General features: G+C 45.9%; 1 protein-coding gene across 2 annotated transcripts in view; it reads right to left on the reverse strand.

Annotated features, from left to right (window-relative positions):
* Vwa3a (von Willebrand factor A domain containing 3A) overlaps positions 1-22221 on the reverse strand; it is a 62624-nt gene extending 40403 nt beyond the window's left edge. The window contains exons 1-10 of one of the 2 annotated variants that reach the window (XM_070004363.1): positions 22065-22221; positions 21383-21486; positions 19379-19465; positions 18626-18749; positions 14509-14627; positions 14346-14423; positions 9739-9793; positions 5807-5905; positions 3354-3460; positions 497-622 (exon numbers count right to left, since the gene is read on the reverse strand). In XM_070004363.1, coding sequence (XP_069860464.1) covers positions 497-622; positions 3354-3460; positions 5807-5905; positions 9739-9793; positions 14346-14423; positions 14509-14627; positions 18626-18749; positions 19379-19440 — 770 coding nt within the window. In that variant the 5' untranslated portion in view covers positions 19441-19465; positions 21383-21486; positions 22065-22221. Of the gene's footprint in view, positions 1-496; positions 623-3353; positions 3461-5806; positions 5906-9738; positions 9794-14345; positions 14424-14508; positions 14628-18625; positions 18750-19378; positions 19466-21376; positions 21487-22064 lie in introns of both variants that reach the window. The other variant, XM_070004364.1, reaches the window with a different exon arrangement.
* Between the last annotated feature and the right edge of the window lie 995 nt (positions 22222-23216).

Here is a 23216-nt window from a genome sequence, read left to right on the forward strand (position 1 = left end):
AGGACCTTGGTTCAAAGCCAGTGTGGGCTACTTCCTAATGCAGGAGCAAAAAGCCTGGAGCTGTGACTCAAATGCTAGAGCACTAGCATTGAGTGAAAAAGTTCAGAGATAGTGTCCAGGCTCTGAATTCAAGCCTCAGTAATGACACAAAAATAATAAGTAAATAAATGAAATAAAACAAAAGTTTGGTTCTCCTTCCCCCTTCTGTTAACCTGCTAAGTAAGAAATGAGACCTTGCTGGGTGCCGGTGGCTCACTCCTGTAATCCTAGCTACGCAGGAGGCTGAGATCTGAGGATCATAGTTCAAAGTCAGCCCAGGCAGAAAAGTTCCTGAGACTCCTATTTCCAATTAACCACCAGAAAACCAGAAGTGGAGCTTGGCTGAAAGTGGTAGAGTATTCAGTTTGAGCAAAAATGCTCAGGTACAGTGCCTAGGCCCCAAGTTCAAGTCCCATGACCGGAAAAAAAAAAAAAAAAGAGAAGAAATAAGACCTACCAGCTTCCTATTATGGTCACCAGAGAATTCAGCCCTTGTACAGTGAAGATTTTCTTCAGGGCATATAGCAAATTGCTGCCTTCCTCAGGCTGTAGATTCTCCACCCAGAGCTTGAGTTCCTGGAGGCTGGACAGAGACTAGCCTAGCAACCTTGTTACCATCACATCCCACATTCTGAGAGATGTCTTATACAACATTTTCATTGTACAAACCTCATGGAATGGACACCACAAGCCTAGATCAGGCAGCCCACTCCATGCCTTGACTGTATGGATCATACACATGAGCTGTAGGTTATTTCTACTAAGGCCATGGTGAACAAGAAAAGCCTGGAATCATAGCTACTTAGGAGGCTGTGATTTGAGAATCATGGTTTGAAGCCAGCCTGGATCTGTGAGAACCTCAGGGCCTGGGCACTGACCCTAAGATTTTTCACTCTACCACTTGAGCCCAGGCTCCACTACTGGCTTCTTGCTGGTTAATTGGAGCTAAGAGTCTCACAGACTTTCCTGCTGGCTTCAAATGTTGATCCTCAGATCTCATCCTCCTGAGTAGCTAAGATTACAGGGGTGATCCATATCAATCTTGTGAACAGAGAAACCAATCCTAGGCCTGATGAATTCTCTAGCCAGTAAGTTTCAAGCTCAATTTAACATCATTGCCTTGCATTCAATTTCATTTATGTATGTCTGTATGTTTAATTTTTGTGTGTGTGTGCTGATCCTGGGGCTTTAACTCAGGGTCTGGGCATTGTCCCTGAGCATTTTCACTCAAAGCTAGTGTTGTGCCAGTTAAGCCAAAACTCTACTTCAAGGTTTTTGCTCACGAATTGAAGATAAAAGTCTCACAGACTTTCCTGCCTGGGTTGACTTCAAACCTTGATCCTCAGATCTCAGCCTCCTGAGTAGCTAGGATTACAGGTGTAAACCACTGGCACCAGACTTATTTTTATGGCTACTTCCTAATTATGGTGAGTGATTAAGGGCTTCTCAATTACGGTTATGATAGATAATTTCCTTTAATAATAATAAATAGCGATAGAGAAAAACTAGTACTAGTACAAGTGGCACAGGGTAAATAATAGCAATGTGGCAGAGATATGACACAGAGAAATGACATGGAAGCCCAGGAAGTCTGGCCTTAGCCAGATGATCTCAAGATGATTTCAAGGTCAAACACACCGAAATCAGAGCCTTCTTAGTTTCTGCTTGGATTTTTCTGGGGTCTGCTCTGAGCTTTGAAATCCAGTCTGAGTTGCTTTTCATCAACGAAGTGGTATTACTAGTCCTGTTGCAATGCTATTCTATTAAATAGGATTGGACATGTAAAGTGGTGAGTGTGGTACCTACCTCCTGGTGAGTGATCAAGGATGCTCTCTTATGCAAAGCAAAATTCTAAGCTGGGTTTACACCTTAATCCTAGCTACATAGGAGGCTGAAATCTGAGAGATTGAGGTTCAAAAGCCAGCTTGAGCAGGGAAAGTCTGTGAAACTCTTATCTCCAATTAACCACCAGAAACCAGAAGTGGTGCTGTGGCTCAAGTGGTAGAGCGCTAGCCTTGAGCTGAAGAGTTGGGGGACAGCGCCCAGGCCCAGAGTTCAAGACCCATGATGAAAAAAAAAAAAAGAAAAAAGCTAGCCCAGTCAGAAAAGTTCAAGGGACTTCATCTCCAATTAACCAGCCAAAACATGGGCTGGAGGCATGGTTCAAGTGGTAGAGAGCTAGCTGTGAGTAAAAAAGTCAGAGGAGGTGCATGGAAAGAAGGGAGGTAGGAGGTGAGCGAGGAAAAGAAGGAAGGAAAAAATTTTACAGATCACAATAAGTGAATTTTTTTTCTTTCTTTTAGTGTGTCAGTCCTGGAGCTTGAACTCAGGGCCTAGGCACTGTCCCTGACCTTCTTTTGCTCAAGGCTAGCACTCTACCACTTGAGCCACACAGTCATATCTGGCTTCTTCTGTTTATGTGGTACTGAGGAATCGAACCCAGGGCTTCATGCATGCTAGGTAAGCACTCTACCACTAAGCCACATTCCCAGCCCAAGTGAAATTCTTACTCATCTTTTTGTCCCCTCTCAAAAAAAAATGACTCCACAATCTAGATTCTTCCAGCTAAAGAACATCTATGTGGTGGAATACTATGCAATCATTACAAGTGAGGTAGATTCTGATAGAGATGAAAAATGTAGGCACTGTCCTCCTCAAACTTCTGACTCTTGTGCTTCACCCTTCCCACATGCTGGGATTATAGGTATGCACCACCATATCTAGATTAGGAAACAACTATTGGGAGGAAGAATACAGCAGTGAGAGATACTCATTCAATGTTAATTATCCTTCATATCGTTTTAAGTCTTTGAAAACATGCATGTGTTATTTTTTTGTAGTAATAAAATTATCTTTGACTGGGTGCCAGTGGCTCATGCCTGTAATCCTAGCTACTTAGGAGGTTGAGATCTGAGGATCAATGCTTGAAGCCAGCCTGAGCAGTAAAGTCCATAAGATGCTGATCTTCAATTAACCACCAAAAAGCCAGATGTAGAGGCATGGTTCAAGTAGTAAAGCTCTAGTCTTAAGCATAACTCAAGGGACAGTGCCCAGGCCTTGAGTTTAAGCCCCAGAACTGGTGTGTGTGTGTGTGTGTGTGTGTGTGTGTGTGTGTGTGTATCTGTGTGTGTGTGTGTGTGTGTGTGTCTTGGACTCGTGGCTGTGTGGTCTTTCATTCTGGGGACTGTGTAGGGTGACTGTCTTTGTGCCATGGCTGCTTGTGTCTGCTTTTGTGAGCTGTCACTCGGTCCACTTTTATCCACTGGGACTGGCATCATCAGCATGCTGTGCCCAGAAGAGGTGGAGCCACTCACCTGGAGGCGCTGACATTCACAGGGTGTGGCCAGAGAGACCTGGTGCTGGCACTAAAGGACAGGGCATAAAGCTTCTCCTTGAAGCTCAGCTGCTCATCAATGAGCCTCTGCAGACAGAAGGACAGAAGTGGCTCAGGGAAGTTGATTGTAGCCTCTCATCTGGGCTGGGTGTGAGCTAAATAGAGCTCAAATAGTGGTCTAGCCAGGTGCTAGTTGCTCATGCCTGTAATCCTAACTATTCAGGAGGCTGAGATCTGAGGATTGTGTGTCAGAGTCAGCCCTGGCTGGAAAGTCCATGAGATTCTTATTTTCAATGAACCACCCAAAAACCAGAAGTGGAGCTGTGGCTCAAAGGGGCAGGGTGCTAGCCTTGATTAAAAAGCTCAGGGACAGGGGCTGGGAAGGTGGCTCGGTGGTAGAGTGCTTGCCTAGCATGCATGAGGCCTGGATTCCATTCCTCAGCCAGCACCACATAAACAGAAAAAGCCAGAAGTGGCACTGTGGCTCAAGTAGTAGAGCACTAGCCTTGAGCTGAAGAGCTGAAGGACAGCGCCCAGGCCCAGAGTTCAAGCCCCACGACCCACAAAAAAAAAAAAAAAGAAAGAAAGAAAAAGAAAAGAAAGTTCGGGGACAGTGTCCATGCCCTGAGTTTAAAGCCCCATGATCAAAATAATAATAATAATAATAATAATAATAATAATAATAATATAAATAGGAACCTCGTATTTCAGCTTAGTGGCTGGCCCAAGCTGACATCTGCTTCTGAGGTGGCATCCTGATGACCCACCTCAGCAGGTGCTGTGTTTGAAGCCTAGGAACCAAATGACCCAGAACCAGGGACAAGGCTTGACAACTGGCTCACTTTGCACCAGACAGACCTGTATATGTGTGTGTGTGTGTGTGCGCGCGTGCGCCTGTGAGACTGGGACTTGAACTTAGGACCTCATACTATCCCTTAAATTTTCTTTATTTGCTTGAGGCTGGTGCTCTACCACTTGGGCCACACCTCGACTTCTGGCTTTTTGCTGGTTAGTTGCAGATAAGAGTCTCTGGAATTTATTTGTCTGGGCTGGCTTTGTACTGGGATCATCAGAGTGCAGCTTTCTGCATAGCTAGGCTTATAGGGGTGAACTACAAGCACCTGACCTTTGTAAAATACAAGAAGACATTGCTGCTGTGGACCCCTTCCCCCAACCCTAGGCATCTCCCAAGACTCTTCCAGATGTAGCAGTGAGCACTCCATTTGCACAAACACCTTCCACACTCATAACAGTCCCATCAGGCAGCCGTTGTCTCTGTCTCCATTTAACAAAGGTCCCGAGAGATTAGGAGAGTAAGAGATGGCTGAATTGTGTGTGCCAGTCCTGGGACTTGAACGCAGGGCCTGGACACTGTCCTTGAGCTACTGTGTTCAAGGCTAATGCTCTACCACTTGAGCCACAGTTCCACTTCTGCCTTTTTTTTTCCAGTGGGTAATTGGAGATAAGAGTCTCATGGACTTTCCTGCCTGGGCTGGCTTCAACCAGTGATCCTCAGATCTCAGCCTTCTGAGTAGCTAGGGTTACAAGGCATGAACCACTGGCACCTGAGATTTGATTCCAGTTTTCTGGTTAGAATTCTGAGCTTTTCTGTGCCAGATCTGACAGAAATACTAGAGTAGCAACTCTGTCCAGAGAACACAAGCCAGGAGTCTTGTGCTGCACAGGTGGGGCTGGAATCAGTCTTACTCCTCACACTGTGGGGTGTAAATGTTAGAAGTTCACACTCCTGGGGGGAGGGTTCCCCCAGAATTCCACATACTTCTAATAATATAGGTTCTAAAAAAGTGTGAATGTCCTTCATAAATCAGCTATTTCACACCTGCTGCAAACAAAGCAGCTTAAGGCTGGGTGCCTGGTGGCTCACTCCTGTAATCCCAGCTACTCAAGCAGGAAAGTTCCTGGGACTCTTATCTCCAATGAACCACCAAAAAAGCTGGAAGTAGAGCTGTGACTCAAGTGATAGAGCTCCAACCTTGAGCAAAAACAAGAGCTCAGGGACAGTGCCCAGGCCCAGAGTTCAAGCCCCAGGACTGGTTCAAGAAAGGAACAAAAGGAAGGAAGGAAGGAAGGAAGGAAGGAAGGAGGGAGGAAGGGAGGGAAGGAGGGAGGGAGGGAAGGAAGGAAGGAAGGAAGGAAGGAGGGAGGAAGGGAGGGAGGAGGGAGGGAGGGAGGGAGGGAAGGAAGGAAGGAAGGAAGGAAGGAAAGAAGGAAGGAAGGAAGGAAGGAAGGATGGAGGAAGGGAGGGAGGGAGGGAGGGAGGGAGGGAGGGAGGGAAGGAAGGAAGGAAGGAAGGAAGGAAGGAAGGAAGGAAGGAAGGAAGGAAGGAAGGGAAGGCAAAGCAAAGCAAAGCAAAGCAAAGCAGCCTAGGAGTGGTTGGAGTGGTTCCAGGTCCTTCCTGGGCCAGAGACTCACCATGAGGTCACTCTGGAATTCTTCTTTGCGAGGGCTGCTGTTGAACATGGACTCATCGATGAGGAGGGCCACTTTGGTTCCCCTGATGATGCCAAAGGCCTGAAACCAAAGGCGGCATTAGGAGCAACCAGCCCAGCCAGCACCCACCTGCTACAGACTGGGGAAGCCCTACTTCTGAGGAGAATAAGCAAAGTCTTGATGTCCGCAGTTCAGTTCTAGGTGTAAAGCCTATTATTTGAAATTTCTTCATTCCACCAGTGGTCATGCCTGTCATCTAGCTGCTCCATAGCCTGGTTCAAAACCAGCCCAGGCTGGAAAGTCTGTGAGACTATCTTCAATAAACTACCAGAAAAGCTGGAAGTGGAGCTGTGGCTCAAGTGGTAGCCTTGAGCAAAAAATGCACAAGGACAGTGCCCAGGACCTAAGTTCAAGTGCCAAGACCAGCACAAAAAAAGGCGAATAAAGGGGAGAAAGAGAGACGGAGAGATAGACAAAGACAGAGAGACAAGGAGAGCCTCGTTTGTGAGAAAAAAAAATTAGATATGATTGTATCCGTTTATTTTGCTAATTTCTTTGCAGCCCTATTTTAGTGTGTGTGTGTGTGTGTGTGTGTGTGTGTGTGTGTGTGTGTGTGTGTGTATGCAGGTATAATAGCTTGAACTCAGGGCCTGGGCATTATCCCTGAGCTTTTTTGTTCAAGGCTGGCACTTTGTCCTTTGAGCCACAGCTCCACTTCTAGCTTTCTGATGGTTAATTGGAGATTAAGCCTCATAGACTTTCCTGTTTGGTTGGCTTCAAATCTAGACCCTCGGATCGCAGCCTCCCAAGTAGTTTAGGATTGCAGGTGTGAGCTACTACCTCTCCATTCCACACCCCGCCCTGCCCCACCCATGGCAGTGCTGGAGCTTGAACTCTGGGGCTTATGCTCTCACTTAGCTTTTTTGATCAACATTGGTGTTTTACTACTTGAGCCACAGCTCCAGTTCCACCTTTTTGCTAGTTAAGTAAAGATTAGGATTTGACTGCCTGGGTTGACTTAGAACTAGGATCCTCAGATCTCAGCCTCCTGAATATCTAGGATTACAGACATGATTCCTTCCTTCCTTCCCTCTTTCCTTCCTTCCTTCCTTCCTTTCATTCTTTCATTCTTCTGTCTTATGTCCCTTCCTGAGAATAGTTTTCTTGACCATCCAACTTAAATAGTCCTCCTTTTCAGTGGATTCTCTGCACATGATTTTCACTTGATTTTTCCTCACAGTACAGGATTTGTGGATTCACTCCTTGGTTGTTTGGCTCTACCACAGTTGAGGAAGGCAGAGCCTTTGCTTTGCTCAGAGCTAGATAGGAGCTTATCACAGTCAGTGTCTGATAGACTTCAGCATCAAGCTGGATCCAAGGCTCCCAAGAGCATCGCCAATCTTCAGAGAGTAGAATAAGTTAACATTTAGAGCCAGTTCTATTTGTTTTATTTATTTATTTAGGCCAATCTTGGGCTTGAACTCAGGGCCTGGGCACTATCCCTAAGTTTCTTTAGCTCAAGACTAGCACTCAACCACTTGAGCCACAGTGCCACTTCCAGCTTTTTCTGTGTATGTGGTACTGAGGAATTGAACCCAGGGCTTCATGCATGCTAGGCAAGCACTCTACCACTAAGCCACATTCCCAGTCACTTAAAAAAATTAAACAGTTACCATTAGAATTCTATAATCTTGTGTAAGGAGGGGGAATGTAGTTGTGGAGGTGGGAGGGAAGGGATGGTAGGGGAAAAGCAAAGGAGGAGGCAACAATGCTTGATAGGAAATGTACTCATTACCTTGCTCATGTAACTGTAACCACTCTGTACAGTATTTTTACAATAAAAACTTATTAAAAAAAAAGAACTTGGGGGGGGCAGATAGAAGGGATGGGAAGGGGAAACAGAGGAGGCAACAATACTTGATAAGAAATCTACTCATCACTTTGCCCAAGTAATTGTAACCCCTCTATACGGTATTTTCACACACACACACAAAAAAACTAACTAAAAAAAAAAAAGAACTCTATAATCTTTGCAATGAAAAAACATGCATTCCTTTACATGTAGCCATTAAAATTCTGGAACTTTATCTCATAGAAACAGTTGGGGGGCCAGACGCTGGTGGCTTATGCCTGTAATCCTAGCTACTCAGGAGGCTGAGCTCTGAGGATCGTGGTTCAAAGGCAGCCTGGGCAGGAAAGTCCATGAGACTCTTATCTCCAATAAACCACTAGAAAACCGGAAGTGGCACTGTGGTAGAGAACTCGCCTTGAGCTGAAGAGTGCAAGGACAGCACCCAAGCCCAGAGTTCAAGCCCCACGACTGACAAAAAAAAAAAGAAAAAAGAAACAGTTGGGGAGCTGGGAAGGTGGCTCAGTGGTAGAGTGCTTGCCTAGCATGCATGAGGCCCTGGGTTCGATTCCTCAGCACCACATACACAGAAAAAGCCAAAAATGGTGCTGTGGCTCAAATGATAGAGTGATAACCTTGAGCAAAAAGAAACTCAGGGACAGTGCACAGGCCCTGAGTTCAAGCCCCAGAACTGGCAGGAAGAAGAAAGAAAGAAAGAAAGAAAGAAAGAAAGAAAGAAAGAAAGAAAGAAAAGAAAGAAAGAAAGAAAGAAAGGAAGGAAGGAAGGAAGGAAGGAAGGAAGAAGGAAAGAAGGAAAGAAAGAAAGAAGGAAAGAAAGAAAGAAGGAAAGAAAGAATGAAGGAAAGAAAGAAAGAAGGAAAGAAAGAAACAGGGAAGTAGATAAGAGGGAATCAGAGACGAGGCTCCTCTACCATCTAGCTCCTCTGTCATTCTAGCTACTCAGGAGGATCTGAGATCCAGGCTTGAAGCCAGTTCAGGTACAAAAATTCTGTAGGATATTTGTCACAAGTTAGCCACCAAAAAGCCAGAAGTGGATCTGTGGTTCAAGTGGTAGATTGCTAACTTTGAGCCCAAAAGCTCATGGACAGCACCAAGGCCTTGAGTTCAAGCTCCAATACTGGCAAATAAATAAATAAAATGCTTGAAAGACATGGAAATGAAATATTAGTGGTGTCCTCAAATCTTGGCAAGTAACATAAAAAAGAAAAGGAAATTACGTCAAGAAAACTATGCCTGTGGTTTGTCCTGCTTTGGTCTCTTTGCTGCCTGCTTCTAAGCCCTGCTCTGTCTCCTGCAGATACACAGCCAGACACAGAGAAGGCTCTCCTTCTTCTAGAAATAGCTTGTGGCTTTCCATGTGAAGTCATGTGTGTCCTCAGCCAGGATGTTTGGGAGTGCTTACCCAGTCTCCTTTCCCCGACCTGTTTTCTTCAGGAGGGAGCACTGGTCTCAGGCTTTGTCAGTGAGCTTGCTTTCCACCTTATCTATAGTGACTGTCCCTAGGATTCCAATGAGAGTCAATCCCAGCACTTTGGCAGGGAGTGTGCAAAGTAGAGAGCTGTCCAATTGGTAACATGCATGCTTCAGAGCAGCTGGGGAACCATTTTCCTAAGCTTGGGGGTGGGGGTAGCCATCCTGAGAAAAAACTAAAAGCAAGCAAGCAAACAAACAAAAAACAACGAACAACAGCCTGGCGTGGGTGGCTCACGCCTGTAATCCTAGCCACTCAGGAGGCTGAGATCTGAGGATTGCTGTTCAAAGCCAGCTTGGGCAAGAAAGTTTGTGAAACTCTTCTCCCCAATGAACCACCAAAAAACCAGAAGTGGTGCTCTGGCTCAAAGTAATAGAGTTGCGAGCCTTGAATAAAGAGCTCAGGGACAGCGTCCAGTCCCTGAGTTCAAGCCCCACAACTAACCAAAAACAAACAAACAAAAAACCCAGCAACAATAACAAAACCCAGAGAGACAAAGAGATCTATATTGCTAGGCCTAGGCTTTTCATTTATGGTGGCTACAAAATTTCTTTTGTGGCATCTCAGAATTACCTTCTTGCTGTCCTCCATGAGCCAGCGCAGCCTCTGCTGGTAGCACTCGAGGGTACTGTGGAAACATTGGAAAAACCAGTCACTGAGTCAGGGTCACACTGAATGCAGCTACTCGTGAAGGGAAGCCATCATGGGATTTTTTTCCATTTTTATTTATTTTAATTTGTTGTTGTTGTTATTATTACTATTATTATTATTATTTGTTGGTCATGGGGCTTGAACTCTGGGCCTGACGCTGTCCCTCAGCACTTCAGCTCAAGGCTAACGCTCTACCACTTGAGCCACAGTGCTACTTCCCATTTTCTGAGTAGTTTATTAGAGATAAGAGTCTCATAGACTTTCCTGCCCCGGCTGGCTTTGAACCTCCATCCTCAGATCTCAGTCTCTTGAGTAGCTAGGATTACAGGTGTGAGCCACTGACACCCAGCTATTACTGTGTAGCTCAGGCTAGTCTCAGATTTGTAATCTTGCCTGAGCTTCATGGATACTGGGATTACAGACATGTACAACCATGCTTGGCTGGATTTTTTTTGTTAATTTTTAAGGCCTTGGGAGAATATGTAAAACAAAAATCTATCAAAGAGAAAACTTCATAGCAAAGCTACACCCGCCAATACAGTCTGGAAGGGAATCAGGAAAGGGACAGAGTGTGCAGATGCTGCTTTGCTAAGTGTCACCATCAGGTGACAGTGGGAGGGTGGGGACATGTATTGTGAGGAACAGAAAGGGCATGCTTGTCTTTGTTCAGATCTGTGTATTTTGTTTTGTGCCAGTCCTGGGGCTAGAACTCAGGGCCTGGGTACTGTCCCTGAGCTTCTTTTGCTCAAGACCAGAGCTCTACCACTTAGCCACACCTACTTGCAGCTTTTTTGTGATTAATTAGAGATTAGGCAGAGTAGCAGCAGCTCCTTACTGGATCAATTAACAAAAAGATCAGTTTCCAAACAAACAAACAAATAAAACACCAGCCAGAGGAACTTGTTTTGTAGTACTAGCGATTGAAGTCTGGGCCTTTGCTTGTCAAACCTCCAGCCCTGCCTGGGGAACTTCTTGAACTTCACTTAGAACAAAGCCAGCTATTGCAATGACTACTGGTGCAGCCGCATGTGTCTGGGCCTCAAGGTCAGGGCCGGGTCATTGGAGTTTAAGTGACGTGAAGGCACTGAGGGCAGGTGGCATTCTGGGTATGAAATGGCAGGGTGGGGAGTCAAGGGAGTTCTAAGGGAGACCCACTTGTGTTGGAATTCAGTACTAGCTTTCTCTTTGCTACATTTTGTCTTTTTATTAGTGTTATTCAGTACTAGCTTTCTCTTTGCTACATTTTGTCTTTTTATTAGTGTTATTATTGCCCTTAAGTAGTTATACAAAAGAGTTATAATATCCCAAAGCCTTAAAAAGAAATTTAATGCCCATGGCTCACATCCTGGCTACTCAGGAGGCTGAGATCTGAGGATCATGGGTTGATGCCAGCTCAGTCAGGAAAGTCCATGAGACTCTCATCTCCATTATCTATTAAAAAACCAAAAGTGGAGATAAGGTTCTAGTGGTAGAGCACTAGCTTTTTTTTTTTTTCTTGGGGTCTGGTCGTGGGGCCTGAACTCTGGGCCTGGGCACTGTCCCTCAGTTCTTCAGCTCAAGGCTAGTGCTCTACCACTTGAGCCACAGTACCACTTCCGGCTTTTTTCTTATGTGGTGCTGAGGAATCGAACACAGGACCTCATGCATGCAAGGCAAGTGCTCTACCACTGAGCCACCTTCCCAGCCCTAGAGCACTAGCTTTGAGTGAGAAAGTTAAGGGACAGAGCCCAGGCTCTGAATTCAAGCCCCAAGACTGGCATGTGTGTATACACTCACATATATACAGTTTGTTAGGCATAGTGGTACATGTCTGTAATCTTAGCACTAAGGAGGCTGAGGCAGAATAATTGTAAGCTCATCGTCAGTTGGGCTACTTAGTATAACCCTAAAAGAGATGTGTGTGTGTGTGTGTGTGTGTGTGTGTGTGTGTGTGTGTGTGCATGTGTGCATGCGCTGAGGTTTGAGCTCAGGTCCTTGAACTCTTACTTGTCATTTTGTTCCGTAGTGGTGCTCTACCACTTGAATCACACCACCAGTTCCAAAACAGATTATTTTTTAAATAATTTTTTTTTTGGGTCCGGTTGTGGGGCCTGAACTCTGGGCCTGGGCGCTGTCCCTCAGCTCTTCAGCTCAAGACTAGCAGTCTACCACTTGAGCCACAGCGACACTTCTGACTGAGCCACCTTCCCAGCCCCTTAAATAAATTTTTTAAAGAAATAAAACTCAGGGGCTGGGAAGGTGGCTCAGTGGTAGAGCGCTTGCCTTGCATGCCTGAGGCCCTGGGTTCGATTCCTCAGCACCACATAAGCAGAAAAAGCCGGAAGTGGTGCTGTGGCTCAAGTGGTAGAACACTAGCCTTGAGCTGAAGAGCTGAGGGATAGTGCCCAGGCCCAGAGTTCAGGCCCCACGACTGGACCAAAAAACAAAACAACAACAAAAAACTCAGCCCCAGAGTTTCATCACCTTCAACCTGAAGCTAATAATTGGATTCTATCTGAGCTAATTTGCCAAAAGTTCAATATACTGAAAATCAATTTACCAAGGGATCTGAATAGATGTGAAATGCTAAGTTCACAATTAAAATCAAGTGAAGAGCTGGGAATGTAGCTTAGTGGTAGAGTGGTTGTCTAGCATGCACGAAGCCCTTGGTTCCATTCCTCAGTACCACATAAACATAAAAAGCCAGGAGTAGCGCTGTGGCTCAAGTGGTAGAGTGCTAGCCTTGAGCAAACAGAAGCTCAGGGGCAGTGCCCAGGCCCTGAGTTCAAGTCCTAGAACTAGCCAATAAAAAATAAATAAGTAAATAAAATCAAGTTCAATGTTACAGAATTCTTTAAAAGTCATTTAATTTTCAAATCCAAAATACTTTCAGTCAAATTTATAGTTCAATGAGGTTTGGTAAACTTGGCGATCAGTCTTTCTATGTTGATCTTTTAGTGACTGTTGGTTAAATTACTTACAATGTGCTTTTGGAAGCTGCCAAAGAAGATGATGCATGCAGCCCTCAGCCAGATTTCTGAGGCATTAATAAAAAATGTTAATAAATGTTAGCTATTAATTATTATCATAACCTTTCAGGAAGCCTCAGGTAAACAGTTAATTATGGACCACAGTTTGCTACAGCTGGGACACCAGCTTAAAGACAGATCTCAGAACACACGTCTGTGAGCAAGAGTGTACATATTTACACACTAGTGACATGCATATGTTTGCAAAGGTATGAACCCAATGTCAATTTGACATTGAAAGTAGTCAATCTTAGCCAGGTACCAGCGGCTCATGCCTGTAATCCTAGCTACTCAGAAGGCTGAGATCTAAGGATCTTGATCTGAAGCCAGCCTGGATAGGAAAGTCCATGAAATTCTTATCTCCAATTAACCATCCAGAAAGAAAAAAAGAGCAAAAAACAAGAAATGGATGTGGCTCAAATGGAAGAGTGTCAGCCTTCAGTGAAAAAGCTCCAAGATAGCTCCTAGTCCCTCAGTTCAAGTCCAGTATTAGCACAAAGAAAAGTAGTCACTGTAAAGCCATTAAACATCAAATGCTGGCATGGTGATTCATACCTGTAATCCTGGCTACTTGTGAGGCAGAGATAGAGGGATCTCAGCTCAAGGGCAGCCCAGATGAAAAGTTGTGGAGACTCAATTTCAATCAGTAAACTATGCCTGGTGATGCATGCCTCTGATCCCAGATATGCAGGAGGTGTTAGTAGTAGGTTTATTGTTTAAGGTTGGTCCAGCAGAGCAAAAAACAGGGATTGGGGACGTGACTCAAGTGACAGAGCTGCAGCCTAGCAAGTGTGAAGGCTTGTCAAAAAAGCAAGAAAGAAAGAACAAAGAAAATTACCAAATAAAGGCACAGCTTTTCAGTATACATCCAAAGGGACTGTGGATTTATGTATGTATGCACATATTTATGTATGTATGAATGTGCCAGTGCTAGGGATTGAACTCAGGGCCTGGGTGCTAACCCTGAGCAAAAAAGCTCAGAGATAGTACTTTACCATTTGAGCCACAGCCCCACTTCTGGTGTGTGTGTGTGTGTGTGTGTGTGTGTGTGTGTGTGTGTGTGTGTGTGTGTGTGTGTGTGTTTAATTTCTTTTTTTGGGGGGGGGAGAGTCTCACAGGGGAGAGACTCTGTCTGGGTTGACTTTTAACCTTGATCCTCCAATCTCAACCTGCCGAGTAGGTAGGATTACAGGTATGCACCACTGACAGCCAGTGGGTCCCAATAGGGTTCTGAATTTTGTTTTTTAATTGTATACTTTTTTTTTGGTACTGGGTAATCGAACCCAGGACGTTGTACTTGCTAGGCAAGCACTTTGCCACTGAGCTACATTCCAGCCTAAGGCTGTGGATTTTTCAAAAAGGCATAAGGCACTGATCTGTGAAAGGGGCAGACTGGGACTCCAGGAGGGGTGAGCCCTTCCCCTTTTCACTGAGATGCTGTTTGAGCCTAGTTCTATCCAGGTGGGGACATGGGACCATTCCTGAGCTCTGGGTGTTGGCAGGATGTTGCGAAGCACTTACTCTGAAAGCCTTGACTCGAAATGGCAGATGGTCTGGGGAGAGAAGTTCGTCTTCTCTGTCATCTTGCCCCCCTCCTCCCTGAGAACACAAAGCTTTGTGAGTGCGGTTGCAAACCGGGGCTGGGTGTTACTTGCAGCCATGGGGAACAGGGGATCAGACTTACAGCATGGCCGTGCCCTGTCCTATCAGGTCAGCCAGGGTGAGTTTCTCAAGCTTTAAACTGTGAGTCGAAAGCCAATCTTCAGAATCTTGCAAAGCTGACGTGTGGGTCCGCTGCAGCCTCTGAAGGACAGAATTCAGTAAGACAGAAAAGAGGAAAGGGAGCGCACAGGCCTCAGTCTCCCTCATGTGTCAAGTCTTGCCCAACTTAAGACAGTGTAAAAGCTGGGCATTGGTGCCTCATGCCTGTAATTCTAGCTACATAGGAGGTTGAGTTCTGAGGGCAGGAAAGACCGTGAGACTCTCAGCTCCAATTAAGCAGCAAAAAGCCAGAAGTAGAGCTGTGCCTCATTGGTAGAGTGCCAGCCTTGAGCAACAAAGCCAGGCAAGAGCACAAGGCCCTGAGTTCAAGCCCTAGTCCTGGCTGGTGCACACACACACACACACACACACACACACACACACACACACTGGTGCAAAAGTTCTCCTTGCCTAGGGAGCAGGTGCACAGGGGTTGTCTATGCTCTGAGTTGGCTGTGCTGTAAAAACCACTCATCCCGCATTAAGCAAAAAGAAATGCACTCATTACTTGACTGTAACCTCTCTGTACATCATCTTTATAACAGCAATTGAAAAAATAACTCCGCTCACCCCCATGCCCATTTGATGACCCAGATGTGGCTCGACTGTTCAAGGGCCACTCACCTTGTGACTGGACATGCAGACATACATGGCTGCCACTCCAAACAGGATTGACCAGGATTTGGTCAATGACTTAGCTTCTCCTGTGTGTGTGCGGGGTATGGGGAGTATCATGAGGCTTCAGCTCAGGCCTGGGCACTGTCCCTGAGCTTTTTTGTTCAAGGGTAGTGCTCTACCACTTGAGCCACAGCTCCACTTCCAGCGTTTTTGGTTGTTAATTGAAGATGAGTTTCATGGACTTTCTTGCCCAGGCTGGCTTTGAGCCACGTTCCTTAGGTCTCAGCCTCCTAAGTCTCTAGGATTACAGGCATGAATCACAGTGCCTGGATGCTCCTCAATTTTTTTTTTTTAAATCCGAACTTCTAATTCAGGATCAACTGGAGAAAGCCAAGTACATCCAATGCCTCCTCACCCCAACAAGCTGAGTCAGATGCACCTGGAGCCTTCCCTCATTCCATAACCATCCCTACTTCCCACCTGTCTATGAGTCTCAGGCTAGGGGAAGCTGGTGGTTGGTTCTCTATGGAATAATCTTTGTTTCTTGTCAGATCCGGTTCTCTGGATCTGTTCAGCTAAGTTCTGCCTCCTATCTGTCTAAGGGTCCTCAACAAGCACGTACTGACTTACTAGTGGAAGAGGGGATGGGTTATTCTGTCCTTGCTGGGCCCAGAACCAGGAATGGAGTGCTCTAGAGGAAGATGTTCTCAGCCATTACAGGACAGAAAAGAAAGGCCTGTGTGCAGAATGTGAGTGGTGTGATGTAATCACACACACACACACACACACACACACACACACACACAACTGATACACACAAACATACAGACATACACAGATACAAACACACGCAGACATACAGATACATACAGACATACATACACAGATGCAGACACAAAGGCAAACACAGACACACACAGATCCAAAGGCAAAAACAGAGACACACAAATACATGCACAGACACACACAGATACAGACACAGACATACACAAACACACAAGCACACAGATACACTATGCACACAGACACACAGAGATACAAACATACCCAGACACAAGGCAGATACATGGGCAAACAGAAACACAGACAGATACAAACACAGATGCACACAAACACAGACACAAATACAAACACAGACATATCTAGGCAGACACACAGACACCCATAGACACACCAGCACACACACAGACCAGTTTTGGAGTCCTGCTCTTACAGTGGAGTTGTGGATCTCCTTCTGGCACCTGCGTGGATGCCAGATGGGCCCTCTTTGGGGTGGGGGAGTAATCAGGAATGCTCCGCTCCATAAGTGGGCAGCGGGTACAGGAAGAAGAGGCGAAGCTGGGCACCAGTGGCTCAGGCCTCTAATCCCAACTACACAGGAGGCTGTGTAGGATCACAATTCAAAGCCAGCCTGGGAGGGAAAGCGCATGAAAGACTCTTATCTCCAATAAACTACTCTGAAAAAGCCAGTAGTGGCACTGTGGCTCAAGTGGTAGAGCGCTAGCCTTGAGCACAAAAAAGCTCAGGGACGGTGCCCAGGCCCTGAGTTCAAGACCCATGGGAGAAGAAGAGGAGGAGGAGGAGGAGGACGAGGAGGACGAGGAGGAGGAGGGCCGGCAGCAGTGGCAGTAGCAGTAGCAAGAAGACATAGGCAGAAAGGACAGGTACACACAGGACTCTCCATGCTGTGTCACAAGACATGTCTTCCCTCCTTACCTGGCCATGGGCGTAGTGAAACTGGGGTATATGACACAGCCTTGAACAATAGTCCTTAGTCACCTATTCTGGTTCGGATATAAATAGAAAGCCACCAGAAAGGAAAGACAATGAAAATATAATGCTGCTCCCCTATTCCAGCGAGATCCTATTACATAAGTTCTGTGCCCAGATGCCACCCTTCCCTCTGTCGCAAAAGGAAATTAGTAAATGTGTAAAAAAAAAAGTGTGAAAAACGTACTCATAATGAGGGCAAACACTGATACAGCATGTACTTTGGGTCCTATAGAGTAGAACTCCATCCTCCTGATGAACAAGCAGAAGCACAGAACAGTGAAGTGATTTGCCCCAGGCCACACAGCTGACAACTGGGGAGCTGTAAAGTCCAAGACAGGCTTGTAATAGAACATGATCTTGCTTTTTTGCAGTTAGCACCAAGCTGCCACTACCCAAGGAAGAACTGAGAAAGGACTGGCAAGGTGACTTTCTCATGATAGGATTCCATGCTAATGAATGTCCTGGCCTTAAATCAGAGTCCCTGTACCACCCTGTACCATACTTCAGTCAGCCCTGCAGTGCAGTGTAGCAACACTAGATGTCGCTCTCCTCATCTTTTAGGTGGACCCGTTGGTGGCTCACTTGGCTTCACTTTGCTTCCTTCCATCTTTTCTTCCTTTTTAGTAGGGGAAGGGCCTGGGTTCTGTGCTTAGCTCCCCCCCTTCCCCCACCAGGCTGTTGCTTTAGCATTCAACCCACATCTTCGCTTCCAGATTTGTCTGCCTGGCCTAGCTTTGAACAGCGATCCTCAGCCCTTAGCCCTCCCAAGTAACTAGGATTGCAAGCGTGAGCCGCTGGCGCCTGGCTTTTGAACTTTTGAGCCATCAGTTTCCAACTCAAAAGAGAGCCAACTCAAGCAGATCGATCTGGGAGACTTTTATCTCCAGTTAGCCAGGAAAAAGCTGGAGTTGGAGCTGTTCCTCCAATGGGAGAGCAATCGCTTTGAGCAAAATAAGCCAAGGGAGAGTATAAGATCCTGAATTCTAGCACCACAGTTGGTGTGAGCACATGTATGCTCACACACATACACACACACACACACACACACACACACACACACACACACACACACACACACACAGAGGGAACTTTAGAATTAATGTTTTTAGATTTGAGACTTTGATGCCATGATTAGGATCTTTCCTTATTCTTAAATATTTAACGATGTGAACAAAGTGGTTATAAAATTCCTATAAACAGCATAGAGATTTTACAATATAGCGATTTTCCCCCCCTTTTTATGGGTGTGGGCCTTTACTGGGGCTTGAACTCAGGACCTAGGTGCTGTTCCTTGTCTTTTCCCGTCAAGGCTAGCGCTCTACCACTTAAGCCACAGCTCCATTTCCAGTCATTTGGTGGTTAATTGGAGATAAAAGTCTCACAAACTTTCCTCCCCAGGCTGGCTTTAAATTATGATCTTCAGATCTTAGCCTTCTGAGTAGCTAGGATTCCAGATATGAGCCATTGGCACCTAGTTCTCTTCATTCTTTTTTTTTTTTTTTAAAGCAGAGGATTAGAAATGAATGCTCAATTCATCTTTGTTAGTCCCAGGATATTATATGAAGAGAAGGAATACCCAGGGTTTACCCTGTATTTTCTGGCTATGATTTGTAAGCATCATTTAGTCGGGCAAAGATTCTGGTTTATACCAGTAAGTCCTGTGTTTGGTTAACATGTGTAACCAGTAGATCATCGTCTGTATTTGGGCCCATCCTGTGCACATCCTTCTGCGTCAGCAGCTTCTCTGAGTCTGGCATGGTGTTTCTCTTCTTGCTACAAAACACAAAGTGTTTAATCAATGCCCAGCTCCAGTGCTCAATTCTATTCCACCAGAGACTCTTTTCTTTCCCCTGCTTCCCCAAAAGACTCCAACAACATTTGTATTTCTATACTCAGAATGACAGGATTCCTGTAGATTCCTCCAGATTCACAAAACTCTGTGTGTGTGTGTGTGTGTGTGTGTGTGTGTGTGTGTGTGTGTGTGTGTGTGTGTACGCGTGTGCGTGTGCCAGTACTGAGGTTTGAACTAAGGGCCTTGTGCTGTTCCTTGGCTTTTTTTATTTCTCAAGGCTGGCACTCTATCACTCGAGCCGCAGCTCCATTTCTGGCTTTTTTTTGTTGGTTAATTGGAGATAAGCATATCATAGACTTTTATGCTGGGGATGGCTTTGAACTGTGATTCTCAGATCTCAGCCTCCTAAGTAGCTAGGATAACAGGTATGAGCCACAGGTACAGGGCTTAAAGGCATTTTGTTATATTGTTTGATAGTTACCGGAAGCCTCCAGGTCAAGATTATAACCATTCACTTGCTCTCACTTCTAGGCAGCTGGTTCCCTCTCAGTTCCCATGAGCAAAATGCTGTAGCCTATTTTCAACTGCAAAACCAGAGAACTGAACTTACCAGTTAGCTTCCAGAAACAAATCATCTTGACCATGGAAGACATGACTGGTTTGTGTCGCCATTATAAAAATACCCAACACTATTTTTCTAAAAAGGAAAAATAACACAGGAAAGGAGTTGGTAAGTGCAACATACAGGGTATAGTTTGGGGAAACTAGTTAGCTCAACTTGCATGTGTGTGTGTGTGCCAGTATAGGGGCTTGAACTCAGGGCCCAAGACTGGCACTCTACCACTTGAGCTATGGCTCCACTTCTGGATTTTTGGTAGCTAATTGGAAATAAGGTTTTCATAGGGGGCTGGGAATGTGGCACAGTGGTAGAGTACCTCCTAGTATGCATGAAGCCCTGGGTTTGATTCCCCAGTACTACATAAACAGAAAAGGCCAGAAGTGGTGCTGTGGCTCAAGTGGTAGAGTACTAGACTGAGTTCAAGCCCCAGGACTGGCAAAAAAAAAAAGTCTCACAGGGGGTTGGAGAAATGGCTTAGGTGGAAGCCAGAAGTGGAGCTGTGACTCAAGTGGTAGAAAAGTAGCCTTGAGTTAAAAAGCTCGGGGTTATCATCTAGGCCATGAGTTCAAGCCTCTGGATCAGCACACACACACACACGCACACACACACACACACACACACACACACACGCATAGGCAGAGAAAAATTGAGGTGGTGAAAATGCTTTGCAAAATGCAAGGTACAACACAAATGGAGAATACCCTCAAAATCTCTGCATCTTCAAGCTCTTTAGCCTCTTGGGCACATCTGGACATTGCCATGCACATGTGTGTGGTTGGGGGCCATACAGAGATGGTGCCAGTGAGACAGATGAGCAGGACAGCCCTTACCCTCGAGCCTCTGCTCAAGTGAAACCTGGTTAGAGAGACTGTCTGCAAGCACCCAACTCTAAAAGCAGCTCGTCTGCCCTGCTGCTGTTTTCCATCACATCTGTCACCACTGGACCTGTGTTCTGACTGTGTGCTCTTTCTCTCAACCTAAACACACTAGAAGCAAGACCCTGTAAGGGCAGACACTTAGTAGAGTTTAGTGTTAGAAATCTTTTGCAGCCAGGCACTAGTGGCTCACACCTATAATCTTAGCTACGCAGGAGGCTGAGTTCTGAGAATCATAGCAGCCCTGGAGACTTACCTCCAATTAGCCACCAAAAAGCCAGTAGTGGAGGTGAGGCTCAAGTAGTAAAGTGCCAGCCTTGAATAAATAAGCTAAGGCACAGTATCTAGGCCCTGAGTTTAAGTCTGTCACCTGACAACCCCACTTACCCCAAATAACTATTTTATACTGCTCTGTATTTTTTTTTGTTGGTCGTGGGGCTTGAACTCTGGGCCTGGGCGCTGTCCCTCAGCTCTTCAGCTCAAGGCGAGCGCTCTACCACTTGAGCTACAGCGCCACTTGTATTTTTTTTTTTTTTTTTTTTGCCAGTCTGGGGTTTGAACTCAGGGCCTGGGCACTGTCCCTGAGCTTCTTTTGCTAAAGGCTAGCACTCTACCACTTGAGCCACAGTACCACTTCTGGCTTTTTTTATGTGGTACTAAGGAATTGAACCCGAGGCCTCATGCATGCTAGGTAAGCACTTTACCACTAAGCCACATTCCTAGCCCCTACTGCTCTGTATTTAAAGCTATTCTTATTTCTAGGAATGTCCTCTGCCCCTTTAGTCTGCCAAGAAAAATCAGTTTTTTTTTTGTGTCCCTACACCCCATCTATTGCCTCCAAACCCCTGTACTGAACACACCGTGAAAGTTCTCCTTGTTATCCCCTTACTCTTTCATTTCTAGTTTGACAGATGTGCTCCCAACCAGCTCTATTACTTAATACTTCTTCTCTATTTTGGATCCTTGTACCTAGTACAAAGCTTGGCCTGCAGGGAGCTGATGCATAGCACTCAAGGTTGCCTGAGTCTTTCTCAGTCCAGAGCTTAACATCTGGGCCTCCCCAGCCTTTTCTTCTATCTTCCCTTCCCACCCCTGACAACGCTGTAACACCCACCTTTACCTTTATTTTTCCATCTTTTAGAGAAGAGTGCTGGCACCCTACGGCCTTGTTTTCTGGTTCTTTGCTTCAAGCTCCTCCAAGCAACTTCACAGCGAGGCTTTGCCCTGTGGGACAGTGTTAGCTGGTCTCCAGGGCAACGGCTGGCACCATTGCAGCCTGGGGTAGGCTCACCCAGAGAAGAAGGAACCACCTCTCCCACGTTCCTTTGCCTTTTTCTGCCCTTACAGAAGCCTGAAAGGCCTTGGACCTCTCTCTCTCTCTCTCTCTTTTTCTTTTCTTTTTGTGCTTGTCCTAAGTCTTGATCTCTGGGCCTGGGCACTGTCTCTGAGCTTCTTTTGCTCAAAGCTAGCACTCTACTACTTGAGCCACACCACCACTTCCAGTTTTTTTTGAGTAATTTATTGGAGATAAGCGTCTTTCAGACTTTCCTGCCTGGGCTGGCTTTGAACCACAATCCTCAGGTCTCAGCCTCCTGAGTAGCTAGAATGACAGGTATGAGCCACTGGCTCCCAGCTTTTGATCAGCTTTTAGAAGTTCTGAGGACTATAGGTTAGACCAGGAGAGCCCTGCTACTGACTGCTGTTTTAACCCCAGAAAATCCACTACAAATATGAGAGTTGGTGATTTTCTTTTCCTCCAGATCGCCCCAGCCATGTGCCCTACAGAAGCATGAATGTCTTACCCCCACCAGGTCCAGCCTCCTAGAATCCCCACCATGTGGAATTGAGGCCTGTGGCCTCCACATCAGATCCTCTGCCACTGCAGCTCCAAACCCAGGCCCCCCTCAGAATCACCTAGGTGGTTTTTAAAGAAAGCATAGAACGTTCTCAGAACTGTGAGGAAGCATAGAGACAGGAATCTGAGGATGGCTTCAAGTGATTATGAGGTAACCAGGCCTTGGCCCCTAGCTGGGACCTCTTAACCCTTTCTTTACAGAGGCCATTTGTGATGAATGAAGGCATCTAATATCAACCAGCTTGGAAGTGGTCAAGGGAGCAACACTTGGTTTTTCTTTGTTTTTATTTTTGTTGGTCATAGGGCTTGAACCCATGGCCTGGGCTCTGTCTCTGAGCTCTTTCGCTCAAGGTTAGCGCTCTACCATTTTGAGCCACAGAATCACCTCTGCTTTTTGGTTAATTGGAGATGAGTCTCATGAGGACTTTTCTGCCTTGGCTGGCTTTTTAAACTGAGATCCTCAGATCTCAGCCTCTTGAGTAGCTAGGATTACAGGTGGGAGCTACTGGCACCGGGTTGACACTTGGTTTTTCTTATCCAGGTGTGTGTGTGTGTGTGTGTGTGTGTGTGTGTGTGTGCGTGTGCACGCTTGTGCTAGTACTGGGGCTTGAACTCAGTGCCTCTGGCTTTTTTTTTTTTTTTTTTTTTTGTCGGTAGTGGGGCTTGAACTCTGGGCCTGGACACTGTCCCTGAGCTTTTCAACTCAAGGCTAGTGCTCCACCACTTGAGCCACAGTGCCACTTCCAGTTTTCCGAGTGGTTTATTGGAGATAAGAGTCTCACAGACTCTGGGCTGGGTAGGAGCCCCAATCCTCAGATCTCAGCCTCCTGAGTAGCTAGGATTACAGACATGAGCCCCAGTGCCCAGCTTGGGCCTCTGGCTTTTTCAACTCAAGGTTGGACCTCTACCACTTGAGCCATACCTCTACTTCTGACTTAATTGGAGATAAAGGGTTAATTGGAGATAAAGGGTTCTCAGATTTGTCTTCCTGGGCTGGCTTTGAACTGCCATCCTTAGAATTCAGCCTCCTTAATAGTGAGGATTACAGGTGTGAGCATCTGGCATCTAGGTCATTTCTCAAGTCAGAATTCAGTTCCTG

Source organism: Dipodomys merriami, unplaced genomic scaffold (genome assembly GCF_024711535.1).
Source record: "Dipodomys merriami isolate MVZ:Mamm:240054 unplaced genomic scaffold, mDipMer1.0.p SCAF_62, whole genome shotgun sequence".
Lineage (NCBI taxonomy): Eukaryota > Metazoa > Chordata > Mammalia > Rodentia > Heteromyidae > Dipodomys > Dipodomys merriami.